The 19,006-nt window shown below is 43.0% G+C and overlaps 2 protein-coding genes and 2 non-coding genes across 4 annotated transcripts in view; all 4 read right to left on the bottom strand.

Moving 5' to 3' along the window:
- Nucleotides 1–9,149, bottom strand: part of TRIM66 (tripartite motif containing 66) — a 50,115-nt gene extending 40,966 nt beyond the window's left edge. The window contains exon 1 of the mRNA XM_059825998.1: nt 8,930–9,149. Coding sequence (XP_059681981.1) covers nt 8,930–9,149 — 220 coding nt within the window. The remainder of the gene's footprint in view (nt 1–8,929) is intronic.
- A 4,935-nt stretch (nt 9,150–14,084) lies between these two features.
- On the bottom strand, nt 14,085–18,742 carry RPL27A (ribosomal protein L27a). The gene is made up of 5 exons (XM_059826112.1): nt 18,638–18,742; nt 16,980–17,088; nt 16,273–16,348; nt 15,387–15,561; nt 14,085–14,277 (listed from the first exon to the last, which is right to left on the bottom strand). The coding sequence occupies exons 1-5, from the start codon at nt 18,740–18,742 to the stop codon at nt 14,149–14,151; spliced, it is 594 nt and encodes a 197-aa protein (XP_059682095.1). The 3' UTR covers nt 14,085–14,148.
- On the bottom strand, nt 14,913–15,044 carry LOC132318568 (small nucleolar RNA SNORA3/SNORA45 family). The gene has a single exon (XR_009484343.1). It is a non-coding gene; the product is annotated as a small nucleolar RNA SNORA3/SNORA45 family (small nucleolar RNA).
- Nucleotides 15,789–15,920, bottom strand: LOC132318567 (small nucleolar RNA SNORA3/SNORA45 family). Its single transcript, XR_009484342.1, has one exon. It is a non-coding gene; the product is annotated as a small nucleolar RNA SNORA3/SNORA45 family (small nucleolar RNA).
- Nucleotides 18,743–19,006: the final 264 nt, after the last annotated feature.

Genomic DNA, 19,006 nt, shown 5'->3' with positions numbered 1-19,006 from the left:
AAGTGGCAGACTATGGTCTACCTCACACTTGTTTGGACTGTGCATTTCATACAACACTGAGTGTTCAGGTAGACATGAGAAGGAACAGGTGGTATCTGCAGGTGCCTGTGCTACTCAGCTACCAGTCACCCCAAGGGAAAGGGAATGCAAGCAATTGCCAATGCTTTGCTCGTCTTCTGAGCGCATAACTTGAGTCTTGTTTGAGTGTGTTCTGGTGACAGGAGTTACAAAGAGGTTAAAATTCATCTGATAAAGATGCCCATGATGGCAGAAAGCTGTAGAAGTCTTTTAAACTCTTCCTCTACTTTGCATCTTTAATATAAGGAACGCAGCTGAAAAGGTATCTTATTTACCTACAACATTTGTAGCTAATCACCTTCATATGTTACACTCTAGGACAACAGAATTCTTTTATATTAGTCACACTGAAACCTCTCCACGCTCTCCCAAATTATGGTTGTGTGTGTCTTTTAGATATCCGTTAACAGCTTGGTTCTCTATAGAAATGTAAAAACAGTAGGAGCACTGCAGAACCTAACACAAGATGTGTTATACAGACATTGCCCTCCTACTCCTCATAAATAGTGCATACTACAAGCATCAGTGAATTGTAGTGCTAATTCCTAGAAGGTGAAACAGTTTCCAAGTTTCCATGTGAGCACCTTACAAAGCAACACAGTTATAACAGCAGCAGAAATAAAAAGACAGATACATTTTGATTGATAAACTAGGAAGCAAAATACCTACTTCAAACAGGTCTCACAGGACACGCTCTAATTCTCAGTGCAGTCGATAGGAAACCACCTACTGACTTCACAGGGAATCGCCTCTAGCCCTTTGAGACTTTGAACCAGTTTCTTACTCCCAAAACCGCATTGCCCAAGCAGTGCCAGTTCTTGATCTGGCTAATACAGAGAGAAAACCTCTATATTGGGACTACATAATATGCCACAAATTGACCAAAGGGGAAATTATCAACAGGTTACTTTCTGAAGAAAGAAATGCATGACTCACAGTTATTCCTTCATCTACGTGCCACATGGGTGAGCACACAGTCTTGCACAAAACATTTCCAGGAACAGCTGCTTACTGGGAAACAAAAGCAGTGCTCTGAACTTTGCCACAGCAAGGACAACTTCTGTCTACACACCACATAAGGTAAAAAAAGTTAATATTGAAGTTACTATTTTATTACATTTCAGCACTATTCAGTTAGTGCAGAATGTTAAATCAAATTATACCAACTGAATAATATTTAATGGAATGCTCGTGGCCTCAGGTGCGTTCATGTGAACTTTAAGTTCTGCTAATTTGTTACAAACCAGTGAAGTACAAAATGCATGGATTTCAGTTCTGCACAAAAGCCTCCTTAAATATATTGAGAAATACAGTGGTATTAAGAAATATGGAACAGTCATGATTTTGGAGGTAGGTGACATTACTGCTGATTAATGTTAGGAAATATCTAAATTGATGCCCTGGATGCCATGGGACATTTTTTTTCCCAGGTTTTAGATCCAAGTTATGCTACTGAAATCAGTGTTGTTCCAGAGATACACCGGGAGCAAGTCGCACACACAGAGGTCAGAACTTTGTATTAGACCATCAAGTACAGCTTTGATTGTGTAAACGTCAAAGTCCGTCTCGAATATCCAAGTAACTGAATTATAGTTATTTCAAATCTAAAACTCCCTTGAAATGAACATAAGACATGTATAGCCTTCAGCTTAATAAAAAAATCAGAACAAAGAGCGTAACAGTTAACAGGAAAAATAATGGGGACACCATGGCAATACTGTATTGGAAGTAGTCTTCTGCTTGTAGGAGGACTCATCAGTAAGCACCTTCTTGCCTGTCCCAATACTGAATTCTATATTTAAGATTTTATTAAAAGCACAGGAGACAGATTTGCATCTTGCTAAAAGAGGGATTCCCTGAATGTGGTAGCTTCGGAGATCATACTTGTTCAGCTAATTGGGCTTCTTATTTGATTCCTTTTCTATTTAATAAAAACCTGTGCTCCCTGGAAATGCCCAACCTTTTTCAATATAAATTCCCAAAAGAATCTGATGATAGCTTGGCATAATAAATACACTACAGAATGGTTTGTGAAGCAATTACCCTGAAATTAAGGAAACCTTACATACGTATTTACAAATAGCCACAAGCAGCAGCTACTTCAACAATACAAAGCGAGCGCAATATGCTGTGCTTGTGCTCAGAGTGCACATCACCAGTAAAGTACAATTTCCTAGAAACCCCTTACCTGTCCTCTGGATAAACAGTCACTTAGAGAGCTACACGCAAAGTCGCTTGTGTCGGGGAGCGTGCAGTTATTAAGCAGAACTGCACACACAATGTGCTCCCTGGAATCAGGCTTTGCCGTACTGCAGATTGAAATCGCTACACCTTTCACAGACTATCTGGGGCTATTTTCTGGGGCTATATTTTCTTCAGCCAGAAATGCTGACAAATCAGCAGGGCAGAAAGATGTACCGGGACACTACAAGGTGCATTTTTTTTTTTCTCTTGCCTTCTTTCTTGCCCTTGCCTCTCAGATTCATTCAGACCTCTGTTAACTTGCCTTGGTTGTATTTTTCCTGAAGTGGTGGAATAAAATCCCATCGTGAGAATGAATAGCAGCATCCTACTTCCCTTCTTGTCTGGGTCTTCACTCAGTCCTCAGAGTAACCTGGAGCAAGTGCGCAGAAGGAAAGAGAAGAACTTTTCCAGATGCAGGTAGCAGCAGGTCTTAAAACGCCATTCACTCCCATGGTACATTTTGCAGACCATTCCCTAAATGTTTTTCTTGCCTTCCTACCTTACCTCTGCCTCTAAACAACATTGTTAATTTGTTTTAAGAACCTGTACTTTGCAGACAGCTCATTTAAATATATCATCATTACAGCACTGTGGGTGAAGGGAAGAGTAGTCAGAAGCCCTAGAGACTCACTGTTTGTACGCATGAGAATGATGCAATTTCTGGATCTAAATAGCAATTCAACATGGAATTACAGGATTCAAACAACAGTTTACATATTAAGAGATCAGAAGCCAAATTCAGCCATGGTGAAATCGTGATGCCCAAATGAAGTCCATTATTGTTATCAAAACCTCTAGAAGTAGCAAAAAGCTAAGAGAACTGTTGACATGCTCTATTTTTGTATGGAAATTATATTGGTAGGAAGGAGGTAGGAACATTTGCATAAATTATTTTTAGAAGTTCATTACCTCCTGCTGTTTATCATTTGAAATCATTATTTATGACATCACATTTCACTGCTAAAGAGATGACCATGAATTTAGAAAGGCTAGCAAGGACCCTAATGTTGAATTTAAGCCCCGTTTCATTGTGATATGCAGAATAAAACCCTATTTCAGAATTATATGCAGGATAAACCACATATAAGCTATTCTCAGTGTATTTGAGTTATCAGCTAGTACTGAACAACCACTGAAGACCACATTGTATTGAACACACTCAGATGAAGCTTCATCACATGAGGGATGTGGAGGAATAGTCCTACACCTACATCCTTCCAGGACTCCACTAGTCCTTTAACTACCACCCATAGTAGGCTAATGCACTTGAACACCACTACAAAAGCCACCAGCACTAGAAAGCGACATGCGCACGGACATATCTCTGTGTGTGTGTTATGTTTATATACACACATCTCTGAGCTTCAGCAGTGGATGTTTACTTTGCGGAATTGCTTTGCAGCCCTTTTTCATAAGCCACGTGTTTATTTCCACTCTCACACTCCCATCAGCAATAGTAACTAGACAGCTGGTTGGGGAAAATGGAAATTCAAAGGCAGTGGGATCCAATAGTCAGACACAGATACCCAGTCTGGACACTCCAACACCACACCTGGGATATCCAAAAACCAGCTTTCAGGAAAAAACCACGGTTCTGGCATATACTGTTCAAGCCCTAGTTCCCCACAGGTCGGATCTCTCACATCCCACAGCACTTTCATTTCTGTTAATGACAGTTGCCACGCTGCATCAGACCCAGGGGATAGTAAGCAGACATCAAGGTAATGACCTTCATACAGAGTGTTGCTTTGTAGAAGCACAAATAAAGAAAGAAATACAATTTCTGAGTGCTCTCAGGTTTTTACTCCACCTATATTGTAGCAATCTAATTTGTAAGTGACAGAGCTGTGGATGATTTGCAGTAATCATCTCTGAAAGTGCAAACTGTAACCTCTCCACCACGTATGGAAACGGAGTACAAAGACCTTTTGAACACCAAAAGCCACAGCTCACAGTTTTGTTTCAAGGTCTTCTAGTCTGGTCAGGTTTAAACAGAAAGAACCCTCAAGCTGGTTGTCTCGGAAATAAATCAAGGCAGATAATTAACCTATTATCATCATGAGAATTGATTAGCATAAAGAAACAAACAGTGGAGCTATCATACACACCACATTTATACTTCCTGTGCACATGTTGCACCTATACTGACGCTCTTTTTCTTCCAACAACCATCAGAATAATTATTCTCAGAGAGCATTAGCTACAGCTCAAGCTGCAGGCATAATTTACACTTCCTTAGAGACCCAATTATAGGTTATAGGAAACAGTTCTGAAGACAACCTCCCACTCTACAGCTTCATATTTGTATAACTAACCCCCCCCCCATTGTTTCACTTGCCTTTTGGATCTAGCAGCTGAACAACAGAGTGAGAAGGGCTGAGTAACTTTAAATCCATTTTAAGATGACTAAATATATAGATTATGAACAGTTTTCCTCTTTAGAATTACCTTTCTACTTCCCTTTTTAGAAATAAAACATGTATTTGGTGTTAAGTGGATCTAATTAAAGCAAATGGGTATTGTCCTTCAGAATTAATAGATGTGATGCATTGCATCACTTGCCTTATACGATTGCATCAAAACAAGGTTATTTGGGTCCTGGAGATATAACAGCTGTAACACCAAGGTGGTCAAACTGTACTCCACTGTAAGCCTAAATATGGTTTAAAGAACTCTGTAGATGTGCTTTTTTTTTTTTTTCATACAGACTTAGTACAAGATAAGCACAAGTGTGTTGACACTGGAGTCTCCTTAAGCCAGTACACCATACTTCTTAGGCCAAAATGTCATACTGAAAATGAGCCTAGAGCCAAAGAAGTCCTAGAGCTCAATCTTTTTCTTGAAACAAACCCCCTTGAAGATATCTCTGAACACATTAAATGCAAGTGTGACCAACACTTGTCTGAGTTTTGGATGTGCCTCGCTAACAAGTGTTCACAATTAGGGATCCATGGTTATATATAGCACCTACCTTACAAGCTAAAGGGAACTGTATATTTTCAGCTGGAAAAACAAAATGCAGCAAGTCGACATCTGTCAACAATTGAAGTCACTTTTGTTCCCTTTAATAGTCTGTTTTCTCTTAGTTTTATCTGACCAGTTCGCATTTCTCTAATACATAACCCTGTTACATTTCTTAGCATTTACGTGGGGATCTCAGACCCTCCCTGGCATGTGGGAAGCTAATATAGTGCAAGTATAGATGGTTTTGGACTTATGCACGGAATGTGGATAGAAGTTATGCAGTCAGTTTTTGTGATTTTTGTTATCCAACCTAAAGAAGCACGAAAGAGCAAAGCACATTTAAAAAACAGCATTTCAGAAAAAAAAGCTCAACACACAAGTTCAATACAAAAACACAATACTATTAAATCTACCACTTCCCAAAGCAATTTACAAAGCTGGGCAACTACTAATCACATTTCACAAACATAAAGCGTAACTTACAGGTTAGACAAATTACTCAATTCAGTCACAAAATGTAAATAATACCAGGGCTTGATATCAGTTAGCAGAAATCTGCAAGGTGTTCCAGTACATCTTCCCTAATCTGCCTTGTTCTAAGGGGTCTAAACTGTGTTTGAGCAGTGATTACCTGTGATATTTTTTTTTAAAGGAAAAAAAAAAGCCAGCCCTCGAGCTGAGACAGTCTTGCAAAAACATGAACTTCTCACAACAATGCACCTCCACTGGTCTTCATTTAGCTACTTTTGAAATTAGTATGTTGGTGATATTTAAAGTACTAAACCAATTTAAATCATTGAACATCTTATGGAGAGGAAGATTTGCAGATAAAGGGTCATTTATTTTGGCACCCACCTCCAATTCAGAAAGGAGGGATAAGGACAGGAACCAGGATGAATCTGGTTTTGAATGTATTCAGAACTCAGGGAGAAAGAGCCAGACCCAAGAAGCCAAGGCAGCATGCAAGAACCAACTTTGTATGTTTTCACATGGTATTGTGAGTGGCAATTCACACAGGTAGGAGCCTGGGAAAGTCCTCATCTGAGAAATTTCCACCTCAAGATATGGGGGAATTTTCTCTCTCTTTTTCTTACCCAATCCCTCTCATTAAAATTATTCCTTCCCATGCACTAAACGGACTGGAAGCACACAACATGCAGATTTGCAGAGGAGAAGAATGTGGATTCTGCACTACACAAAGAGAGGGAATAAAAAAAGGAAAGTGACACTGGCCTGCAGAAAAAGCAAAGAAAGACTGAGAATCTTAAAGTACCCTTCATATAAGAAGCATAGGTAGGAGCCAAACTCGCAAAGATAATTTTATTTTTCCACTCACTTCCAAACTCTCAGTTCTCACAGCTTTGAATAAATTCTGATGTGAATGCAGCTTTTCTGTAAGAGCGCTGGCTATCTCAGAGCTTTCATTCATGAGTCATCTTAAACACATACAGGTATAAAAGCAAGTTTCCATCATCAACCCCCACCAAATATCAGGACCACTTACCTCCATCTTCTCAGCAATCTTAATACAACAATAAACCAGAAAAGAGCTTTATGTTAGTATAGTACTATTTACAGTAAAGCATACTGAAAACCACAAATTCAAGTATACTTTTGTAGCAAAAGTCAGATTGACTTCACTTAGAAATACATTCACTTTTTCCATTCTACTTTGCTTAAAGAATTCACAGTGAGTAAGGAACACATTTTTCTACCAGACAATATTTCATGTTTACTCAGCTAAAATGGTTTAGCACTTGTATTTACAGTTTATCATTGGCACTTATATGCGATCATACTTAAAGATAACACTGAAAATCGAGTTCGTGTTGTACTACCCTTAACTCAGCAATCGGTGCAGATGAGACAAGCAACGTTTAGCATCATGCCATCAGAAGACTTCACAAATTTATCCTGGCTGACCTATGGTGGTTGCAGTTTCAGTCATTGACTTAAGTAAGAGACACAGATGTTTTGGTTTTGCTGCTCTCCTTGCTCATTTATTAACTCAGTCTCTGCACCTGGTGTCTCACTTCATTTACTGAGTCATCACTGTTCATTATTTCTTTTCTCTAATCTCGCTCTTTCCCATAGAAATTCCCTATCTACAAGAGAATGAGGAAGTAAACAGAGAGACTTCAAGAATACAGAAATAAAAATAGTATTTGTTCCAACTCGCTATAGACAAATAATTCCCAATCCACTCAGGAGCTTGAAGAAATACTTAAATCTTTTAACAGCTCATGAGACCCTCTAGCTGCACTTCATGCAAGATCACCTAGTGGTATAAATTCACTTTTCCACTTGGCAAACGGAAACAAGGAGGAGAGAGAAATGGCTTAGATGTCAAATGAGGATACATAAAAAGTAACGGAGTGGTTGTTTCCCACAGCATTTTATTATAAAGTAGGTCCCTCAGACTTTAAGCCCACTATGATTGGGCATTAAAAATTTTAAGGAGACATTTACTTGAAATGACTGCTTTGCTCTCTTTGTCGTCTTCTCCTACCTTTATGTCTTTTTCTGTCTGTACCCTACGCATGAATAGCCTTTCTCCTTTGCCATTAAGTTATTCCCTTCTCCTTTATCTTTTGTGTTTTGCTAGCCTTTCAACAGTGATCTCCTAACACTGTTTCCATTTGTTCTCAAACCTGAACTTGTCTGGTTTATGTTATCTCGTCAATTCAGATTACCAGCACCTCAGGGAAGGTATCTTCTCTTCCTACATGCTTCTAAAATCTGCTATGGAAGAGATAATAAATGATGCCTCTTACTCATCTAAAGTTCAAAGCCTGTGAAAATACAAGTAATCTACATGCCTTTGCTCTTCTTATAAATTAGTAATGAGTCTGGAATGCTTCCCCATGGCAATTAAGATTCATTCAGTTAAAATGACTGTATTCTAAGTCCTGTCTTACTCCAAAATAGTTGCATTTTTTCTATTAACATCACTACCAAAAACTGTACAAATAACTTCAGGATTTCAAAAGCCACAGTCACAAAATGCATCTCATCTTCACTAGTTTACCCAGCTTGTTAGGGTGAGTTACAGTATATCCTACAGTCAGAAGGGTTCACATCGTAGAAGCCACATTTACAATGAGATAAAAGGAGAGTTTCAGTGCACCACAATACACATATTCTAATAACAATTACTACGACCTCTGTTAGGAACAAAGAACCGGATGATTTTGTGTTGGTGTTGGGGGGGATGCAAGGAAGGGGGATAGAAGGAAGAATAAAACTATCACCATAACTGGTACCATAGAAAGGTCCAACATGTCCAAAAGATTAGATGAAGATGTAGCCTAGAAACTACCTTGTAGCATTTATTCATTTATTAAGCTAAGCAAATCAAATAGTCATAAAGTCACACTTGGTAACTGAAACTTAGCCTATTCTGGAAAATGTTAAATGTTGCTTGATTGTGTCAGTTCTCTTCAAAACACTGCTGTTGGATGAAAAACATAATGAAGGAGGCTTGTTCCCAATCCACCCTCTGGCCATACAAATCCTGAGTCTCATAGTTCATTCTTTTAAAGTAGCACCGTAAAGGAATAGGCTACAAAAAGTACTTCTCAATCCATCTATTTTTATAATACTGTAATACAAAGAGCAGAAGCCAGAGATTATTAAATATTACCTTCATATAGAACTTCATACTCAGTGGGAATACAGCTATAGCCTTGAATCAAATCCGGAAGACAGTCCTTGCAGAAGGAATGAAGGCAAGGTAGCATTCTGGGGTCTCTCCTCCGCAGGTCCCATTTGCATACCAAACAATTCCTCAACAGATCCAGGGTCTCCATTTCTGTTGGCTGAAGTTTGACATCGAAAACACGAAGACTCACAAAATGGCTCATGACAACCCCTTCACTTGACAAAACACTTGATCGCTCAAGCGCAAAGTAGAAGGCAACAACGGGATGCACGTTCTCAGAAACAACATTTATCTAGTCCTAGTGAAGAAAGAGGAAGTTCCCTGCAGCTGAAAATCACGTACCTGCTTTACAAAAAAGAGTATCTTTGCAGATTGTTGTGCAGGAAAGTGTGGTTTAAGGTTTACAAACCATGAGCCCACTATCTCTCTATAGTACTTGCAACTTCTCTAACAACTGAAGTAATCTGTTCTATTGATCTACTTACAAAGCTGCTACCAGGCTGAATTGTCACATGCTGTACATTTCCTGCTAGAAGCACTGAAACTGCAATAAAAATTACGATATTCTCTGACTGCTTTTACAATATCACCTCAATATTTTATAGTTTTCAGGTAAAGCAAATAATAAGCATAACTGATCATGCGTCCATCATTTCAGCAATGCATGTTAGAAAGCTGCCTTGGTAAGCGTACAGCATCTTCTGCCAATCTTTATAGAAATTTAATAAAATGCACTTTGCAGTAATCAAATTTCAACTGTCAAAATGACCACAGATCAAATGATAGACCAAACCTGTGCTTCCCACAAGCAGGACAGTGTTCCTCCTGCCAACCTAAGCTCCCCATGGTAAATTGAGAGTTTTGCAGTTCATGTTCCATCCTTGATTCCAAGATTTGGAGAGATGTTGGACAGATACAGCCTGCAAAGGAAAACTTCTGCAAGTTGCATCAGAGGAGAAAAAGCAAATGCAGGCTCGTCTCCCCTGGAACCACCCTTCCAGCTACCTGAACCTCCTGGGGCCAGAGCCCCATGTAGCTGCCCAGTGCCTTGGCATGGTGGCCTTGCTACCAGCAGTATGTAACTTGCAGCTGTGATCTTCAGATTTCCCCAGCACAGAAGAGCAGCAGCTCTAATCTTAGGGCTATGTATTTTCTCGAGGGATTCTGTCTCGGGGCAGATTCCAGCGGAGATGGTTAGTAAGCGGGTCTTTTTTTTTTTTTCTACAATGCAAAAAAATTACGACTGTTTCAGAAATTCACAACCAGAAATTTTTTAAGTGTTGCATCATGAAGTCATTGCTATTTAAAATATTTTGGAAAAAATGGACCATATGTTAAAGTCTGCGTCATATTTCATAGCCAAGATCCATTCTAGGAACAAATGAAAATAGGTAAATATCCACTAACTTTACTGAATTCACTTAGACAAATTCAAACCTACCACTAAAACTTATGATTGTCATTTCAAAACTAGAGATCCCTCTAGAAATGAGCTGTACTAATTGTACCTGTGGTTTAACTAATAAACATTATACCAGCGCTTATTAAATGAGCTTACTTTTTACAGTGCATCTTCATCAACCAACTTTCAGAGGCAAATGTCATTAGAGCAGTACAGCTTCTCAGCTCGCTCCATCTCTAGTTTCTTGCAACTACTGTTGCTAAGACAAACCAGCACCTACAAAAACATGTGATTTCTGCAGTAGGAAGTTGAGGTCTTAGACTACCACATTGTTTAGACAGAGAAACCACAGCCCAGGACCAAAGCATCCATGCACAGAGAATCAGTGCAAACAAAGCCTAATGCTGGGAAGTGCTGTATCACCATAAAGGCCAAATCTGCCGCTGAATGAGAAGCGGGTTACCATACATTTTAATTTATGTGTTTTGCATAACACATGAAACTACATACAAGTTTTGTTGTAGCAGGGGGAAGGATGAGAGTGATAAAAAGTGTTAAAATTTCCTGCTGAGACAGGTATGCAAATCAGCAGTCAGGCAGCTACATTACCAGTCACTTGCCTACAGTGATGGGAAACTCCAAGTCCAGCAGGAGTGATTACAAAGAAAATAAACTTAATTGCATTTGGAGATGTGTGGTGAGGGTAATGAGGCAGGACGCAGGACAAATGGATGAAGGCAGACAGGAAGAGCTGGGGAGGCAGCTGGCAGGCTGTGTCGCACCTGGAACAGGAAGAAAAGTGCTGGGCTGTTGGTGTGTCAGCCCAGGTGAGGGCAAAGGAAAGGCATTGTGCTGGGGGGCTGCCTCAGGACCAAAAGATCAGTCGTGGCCTCGGGAAGGCAATGGCCACCCCAGTGCAAATCGCAGGGAAGCATCCAGATACCACAGGACTGGAACTTCCAGTAAAGCATTGATACGTTTCATACAAGAGTTGTTTGTAATTACACACTCTCATAACTTTATAATTTCTGTATTTTAGGGATAAACTTGCTATGCAAGTCTTTCGATTTCCTGTGTTCCTTTTTCTCAGATTTGATCAGATGATTTTTTTTTTATCTTCTTCCCTCCATTACATGTGGATGTTGCTACACGAGGCTCATTACAGCATTTTCAAATGTTGTAACATCAACTTTACCAGCTTTGTCTATAATTGCTGCATTAGCAGTATTGTAAGTTGCCAAGAATTCAGAAAACACCAAATAAAAATAAAAATATCCCCATCTACCAAAGCATGTTTATCAGTTAAGAAAAACCCCAAACAAATAAAAAGGAAGACATTTTACATTTAAGAAGTTAGTTGATCTTCATTTAGCGTCTTCATTTTTCCTGTTTTTGTACAGGAAATCCTTTATTCGGACATCGTGGAGAGCCATCCCGAGGGTTTCCTGTAAGCCCTCACAGGAGCTTCTCGTTAAGCCGGTAAATGTCGCTTGTTTGTGGTCACTCAGCCCTCTTACACCTGGGAAATACCCCCCGCCAGTGTTTTACCCTCAGAAACGGCGGAATGGCGAGCGGGCGGCAGAGCCTGCCCGAGCCCCTCAAAACCCCTCCGGCGCGAAGAACCGAGACCCAGGCACCGCACCGGCGCCGCTGCCGGTGCCGATGCCCGCTGTGCCGCCCGCTAGCTACCCTGAGGCAGCACGACTCCAGGGCGGCGGTGGTTGTGAGGGGAGCGCGCGCGCCCAACGGCCGCCCCCCGCGCGCCCAACTGCCGCCCCCGCGCGCCCAACGGCCATGAGTGACAGCTGGGGGGGCGGGACTAAGGCGGGACCCAGCGGCTGGGCTCGGAGCGGGGCCGCGGCACGTCAGCGACCTCCCCGAGGGGCCGCCAGGCGGCGGGTGCGGGACGCCGTTGCCATGGCGAGGGCCAGCCGGCCCAGCGCCGCTCCCCGGAGCGCTCGGCAGGGCCGGCCGCTCCCGGCGCCTCCTTCCCCGGTACGGCGCCCCCCGGCAGCCACCCCCGCTTGCTGGGCAGCCCGACGGATGGCTGGCTGGGCTGCGCCAGCGGTGCCCGACAGCTGGATGGCGTGGCAGGAGCGGCCCCGGCCCCGCTGCTGGCAGTCAGCTGGGAAAATGGCTGTGCGGAGACAAAACTCGATTCACAGCTCCATCTCAAAACCAAAGTTTGATTTATTCCTCCAGGCCGTTATTTCAGGAGTCGGCACAAGGCACAGGCAGGCACCAAGGAAGGACAAGTCCTATCCCAGCCGCAGTGCTGTACGTTACAGACGAGGCTCAGCTATGCCAAAACCCCAAACCCCACACAAAATACCCAAGCTGGCCTTCAGTGGAGCAGAGACCAGAGCTGGTGGGGCCTGCACGCTTCTCACAAAGAACTTTTTGTACTCAAAAGTAAGACATACAAAATACGAAAGAATTACTTAAGAAATAATATATTAAGGCATTAAATAGCAAAGAATTGAGAGTGGTGTCTGCTACGTATGCCAGCGAGCTAGCGTCACTTGCCTGTTGTCATGTGTGCACAGGGTGCTTCAGTGTAAATAGAGCCTTTCACTGTCTTCATGATCTGGTCAGCAATCAGGTTACTGACATGAGAGAGTAACCACATTCCTTACTTTGCAGTACTGCACAACTTGCTTTTGAGGATTGAAACTACTTCGCTTTGGCAGTGGATAAATAGCATTGCATATTAGGAGACAGTGGTCCCAGCAGTGGAGAGAAAGTTCCCATACTCTTACCTCAGTATTTTACAAACTGTTCTTTTAAGTTACAGTTCTTCACAACTAGCAGTACCACTGGCTAAGATGAACTATTTTATCAAAGCAAGGCATGTCAGCTTTACCCTAAAAGCCCTCTAAATTTAATTATTGCCAAACACTAGGTTAGGAGTTCATTAATTAGGATCTTATCACAAATCATATCACATGTACTAGAAAGTAATTTTCAACCATTGGCAATAATTCAAGACTTCTAGCAGTGACCATAAAAAAAAAAAATAATCAGTGACAGTGTCTCTATGCTTTTGGTCTGACACTTAAAACAAGAGCTAGCTCAGTAGCTTTAAGTAATTGATTTTTACAATTAGATAAAGATTCTGATTCAGCATGCAGAGTCAAGCCTTGCATTGGCTTATTTTGATGTTACAACTAAGCAAGCAATATTTTATGCAGTCATTTTAAGCCAAGTACATCAGAAACTCGTATAGTGCAGTTCTAGAGCTGTAGCACTGCTTTATACTAGCTGTAAGGAAGGCTGAAGCTAGCTGGCACCATTTCTATCCCACACACGGTAACTTCAGGAATTGTGTACCATACTTGAGTAGGGTATCAATTGCAAAAGTTCATGAACAGTTGCTGTATTAGTTCAGTCCTTAAGCAACAGGCCAAGGCAGTATCCCCACAGACTTCACCTAGATGTCACTTTAGTGTACAAAAATCTCCATCAATAGAACATGAAGTCACCTTTTCACAGACAGCTGTAAAGAAGATCACCAGCTGAAAGAGCTGCACAAATACAGGAAGAACCTATCTATTTTGCTACCCCGTAGACAAAATGAGGTTCCTGTACGTGCCAAATGCTGGTCACTGTAGCCAGGCAATTTCAAAAGATAGTGAGCAGTCAAACCACTAATCAAAAACTGCCAGAAATAACTAAGCAGACAAGACTTTAGTGTGAACAGTGTCTGTACAAGTCAGGAAAAAAAAATGCAGAAAATTCTGTAAATCAGCACATTTTACATATTGCCTTTATTCAAAAAATTTGAATAAAACAAAGGCTTTTATGCCACAAGCACACAGGCACCACCAACTTCTTTGATCTTCTCCTCTGCTCTTCTACTGAAGAACTTTGCTTTCACAATTACAGGCTGCTTGGGCAGCTTCCCCTTGCCCAGCACTTTGTAGTAGCCCTAGAAAGATTAAAAAAACCCATTAAGTGTTTGTAATCAGCTTGCAGGCATTCAGACCTGTCTTTTAGCATGCACCAGTTAAAACCAAAACCATGATCACCATGACCTCATTCAGTGTCTGTCTCCAATATAAAACTGGTAGGAACGAAAGAAAAATACCCTGCGTGACTGAGTGTAGTTGCGTTTGTTCAGAGAAAAATGGAGCTAATTTAGAAGCTGGATTCTTTTTCCCCACACTCCATATACAGAAAACACTGTGAAATCTGGTAAAGAAGTCCCCAACCTTTCCCCACTTTCACGAAGCAGAGAGCAGTTGGCTGCACTTCCAAGACTATCTATTGCCCAATGACTTCTCGTCGGTGCTCTTTACCTGTAGGACAGTCTGGTACTTCTGAACACAGCAGAGGACTCTTCTGCATGTCTTAAATGTACAACTGAAGCTTTTGCAGCAATAGCTGTTCTCTACCACTGCAATCCTCTCATTTCATTCCTGTCCTTTACATTAAAAGGACAATCATGGCACAAGGTCCATTAATACTACAGCCGTTGACATCATTGCTTGTAAGAAGTGGCATAACTGGCCAACACAGGTATCATAATTTGGGACGCAGAACATACCCACTTGGCAGACCAGTTAGTGTCACTGATTCGGTGGCTGGCTGAGATACGAGACATCGCAGCCAGTGAATAGGGATCAGATGTTTATGTCCGAGAACTATAGCACACCAAGACAATCAAACATGTTAAGATGTGACTCTAGTCTCGGTATTAGAGAAGTGACTTTATATAAATGAGGCTAGCTCTGCCATGTTTTTATACATGCTTTCAGTAACATTTTAAACAAGTAATCTTTCACCACCTTCCAAAATAAAGGAAGTCCCTGTCCACAGTCACACACAACTATGAGAAAAAGTTCTTATAGGAAAAAGCGTAACAGCGTAAGTACATGTGTAACTACTTATATGCCAAGATATTTGTCCTGAGAAGTTCACAAATATTCAAGCACTGCAGCTTATTTGCAGTTCACCATTTTCCTACTTGGATACAGAAAGCTAAGTTACACGTGAAGCGACCAGGAACTGCAGGTTTGAACATGAGCAGAAACTTACTGAGCGCACAACATCAATGACTGGGGCCAGTCCAGCCTCGTTTTTTGCATAATTGAGCCTTGTCTGTTCACTGACAAGTGTCCACAGTTTATCCAAATTGACAGTAGGACAGAACTTCTGGTTTCTCTTCAAGTGATAGTGTCTCATGCCTACTTTTCCAAAGTAACCAGGGTGACTGTGAAAGAAACACATTCCTCATTAGATCATATTTTTAATTCATCCCAAACAGGGAGGACTACAAATCAACACTGAAACAAGCATCTTTTCTTGAACAAAGTAATAAAATGTCACATAATACTTTCAATCCTGCTCATTGGTGAGTCTGGTCCAGCCCTGTATTTCCAGGGCAACCCCAACTCCATGAATCCAGGGAGGGCTGCACTGCCTGAGGAGTTTCAGCGCTCCTGTCACTAACCTGGTGACTGACTGAGTCAAGAACCGTCACAGCCAGTGAATATAGATTAGTGGTTTCTGTCCGAGTACTCTAGCACACCAGGACAACAGGCAGCATCCAGATGTGACTCTAGTCTCGGCAATAAGTAAAGACAACATCCCTTACCTTTACAGTATGCAGCTAAACAGGATGCAGTTTGGATTTAACATAACATTTTGTGTGTGTGTTGTTAAGCAGGAACCACACTGTAACAGGCAAGTTTGGTCAAGTTTACCAAAAGCTGCACTGAACTCTTAAAGATGCGTGGTTTAAGTGAAAAGGCCTTTGATTTTAGGGTAAATGGCCCCATCAGTTGAATGTAATGCCACACTTCACGTTAGAGGAAAAAACACAGAGGACTGCAGGGAATTTTGTTTATTCGCATATAAAAGTTAGTTGTTGCTACTTCAGAAACATACATTTTGCTAGTATATATTTAAAATGTTAGCTTACTATTTATCAAAGTTAATCCTGTGATGGTGCATACCACCAGCATTACCACGCCCTCCAGGATGTTTCCTGTGTTTGCCTAAAAAGAAAAAATTAAGTTTGTTACACTAAGACTACTACATACAATACTTGAGCTTAGATGTAAGTTCAACATCAATTTAAGCCAATTATTCTGATTCTATTCCCTCTTCTGAATTCATCTCAATTCAGCAACTTGAGCCAACTAAAAACTAACCCTACAGGAGAAAAAAAAATAACCGTAGCATGCCTCTGGTTAGCTGGTTAGCTTACAGGAGTACAAGCAGACACCAGTGCTAGCACAAGTGGGGTGACAAGCACAGGGAGGCATGGCCAAAGAGTTACAAGGGACACAGCACTGCGCCGTGTCCTTAAGATACCACACAACCAGTACCTATCACCTGAGCGCTACTGAAGCCAAGTTACAAATCCAGTGAAGACTAGAAGAATGTGCAAGGCTTCTGATCAGCCCATCACTGTGGCATCTGCCCCCCCAGCGCGAGCATCACCCACACACGCTGCAGCCTTCAGTACGGCTCACTACTACCCAGTGTGCGCAGGACCCTGCGCCCCCAGTCGCGTTTTTCTGCAACGTGTGAAAAACAGCAGCGTCCCCTCAGTATTGGAGGGGTACCGACGCGCACGCACTCACTGAAGGGCCTCAGCCCACCAGCAGCCGTCCTTCCACTCACCAACGCGGCCGTGGCCGTGACTAACGTGTCCTCTCAGCTTCCGGGTCTTCCTTAGTCTGGAAGGCTGCAGGAAAGCTGCTATGAGCAAAACGGGCAGCAAGAGGCCGGACTACCACCCGCCCTCCACCGGGGCCGGCGCTGCTCCGAGGCCGCAGTCCCCCCGGCGGCCGCGCAGCCGGGCGCCATGGCGGCCCAGGCCCACCGAGCGAAGGCCCAAGCGGCCTCCCCGCACCGCTCTCCCCCGCCGCGCCCTCAGCAGGCCGCGGGCTCGGAGAAGCGCCTTCCCCCCCCCCCCCCCCCCGCCCCGCTACTCCCCAGCCACGTCCCGCCGTGGGAGCGAGAGGCCGCGGCCGCGGGCCCCCCAGCCCGACCCGACCCGACCCGGCCCGGCCCGGCGCAGCCCCGGCGGCGGCACCCACCATCTTGTCAGCGTGCGCGAGAGAAGAGAAAGAGGGCGGCGCTCGCGAGAGCAGGGAAAGGGACGGCGGGGGCGGAAGTGGGGGCCGGGCGGGGCCAAGCTCTCGCGAAGCTTCGCTGAGGCGCCCGGGGCGGGGGCTGAGTCTCGCGAGATCGGCCGCGCGGCGAGGGCGCCCGTTACTGGCTGTGAGGGGCTGGGGAGCCTGGCTCGGCGGAGGGGGGGGGGAGCAACGCGATTTTAAAGGCGAGCAGAGGCCCCGCGGGCGAGTCGGGCGCCGGCAGCCAGTCAGGACGAGCCGACTGCCGCCTCGGCGGAGGTTCAGGCGGTATCTGAAGCGTGAGCGGTGTGGAAGCGCGGCGCTCCGCCGTTCCCTGTGGTCGCTCACGCCGCAGCGCCGGCACAGCTCGCCGGTAGCTCTCCGGTCACCCGCGGCTTCCAGAGGGGACACACCGGGCCGTGGGCTGCTGCCGCCGCACCAGCTACCTGCTGCAGCTCCCTGCCGGGCCCTCCCCGCGCCTGCGGCGCGCTGGCCGGGCAACGGCACAGGGGCAGCGCGGGACCGCGGCCCTTACCCGTGGGCAGGCAGCGTTAAGTACTGCTGCAGCTGAATTACAGGCACGGCTTGCTTCCGCTTCCCTCTACCATCTGCAGCGAAAGTAGGATTTCGAGCAGAATTTAGGAAAATGTGGAAGCTTGGTCATTTCATTAAACATCGGTAACAACGGGAAAATAAATACTATGTACTTAAACACAACTATCTGCCACACTAGAGTAACAATTCCTAGAGTGTTACTGGTTTTAATGTGTTTTATACCATAAGACTTTAAACAAATCTTTACCAATTTAAAATACAGGCCTCAGTACTGGATTTGTTGTTCTTCAGGATTTCCTTCTCAGTTAAACAATGCGCTAGTAATGTTCCATGCTCAGGAACACCATTAGTTTTAACAACTAATATAGAAGGCAAAATAATACACTTCCTATTTTTCATTCATCTGATCTTTTCAAACACAGACTTCCGGATAACACCAGGATTGTTTTATGTAGCCATAGTTTGAGTATCAAGAAGGGACCTACAAATTTTTTGAAACGTGATCTCACCTTCTCTGGTACTCTCTGATTCACATTACAAAAACTGGAACGACATGTTCGTGGGCGATATAATGCTTAAAAGCTTTCTACTCAGATTTTTAAAGTGCAGATGGAGGAAAACAGCTTTGGTGCGGGAGATGGGTTTTACGGCGCCACATCCTTGAACATCAGTATTCCATGGCTTTTTCTTGCCTTTGTGGCAACTCTTCTCTGCAGCACTTCCTTCAGCCAACGATGATGTTTTATCTATCATTTTCTTAAGAGATACATTGCTTCAGAAATAAATTTCCACATATATTTACTAGCAGCTGTTGTTTATAAAATAGCCAGAATGCACCTGAACAAGTGAAGTTACTCCTTCCACTCTGAAGAACTACATCTAGAAGTCATTCTGAAACTTACAGCATATTATAGAGTAAAACTAATGGAAATTAACATTTGTTATTACATTTCCATTGAGTCAAAAGCACTTGATACTTTACAGACATTTCATGTACGCTTAAGAAGCTGTTGTATA

This window comes from Gavia stellata, chromosome 17, assembly GCF_030936135.1.
Source record: "Gavia stellata isolate bGavSte3 chromosome 17, bGavSte3.hap2, whole genome shotgun sequence".
NCBI lineage: Eukaryota > Metazoa > Chordata > Aves > Gaviiformes > Gaviidae > Gavia > Gavia stellata.
Note: the sequence above shows the minus strand (reverse complement) of the source record. Positions and strands in the feature narration are given on the sequence as shown.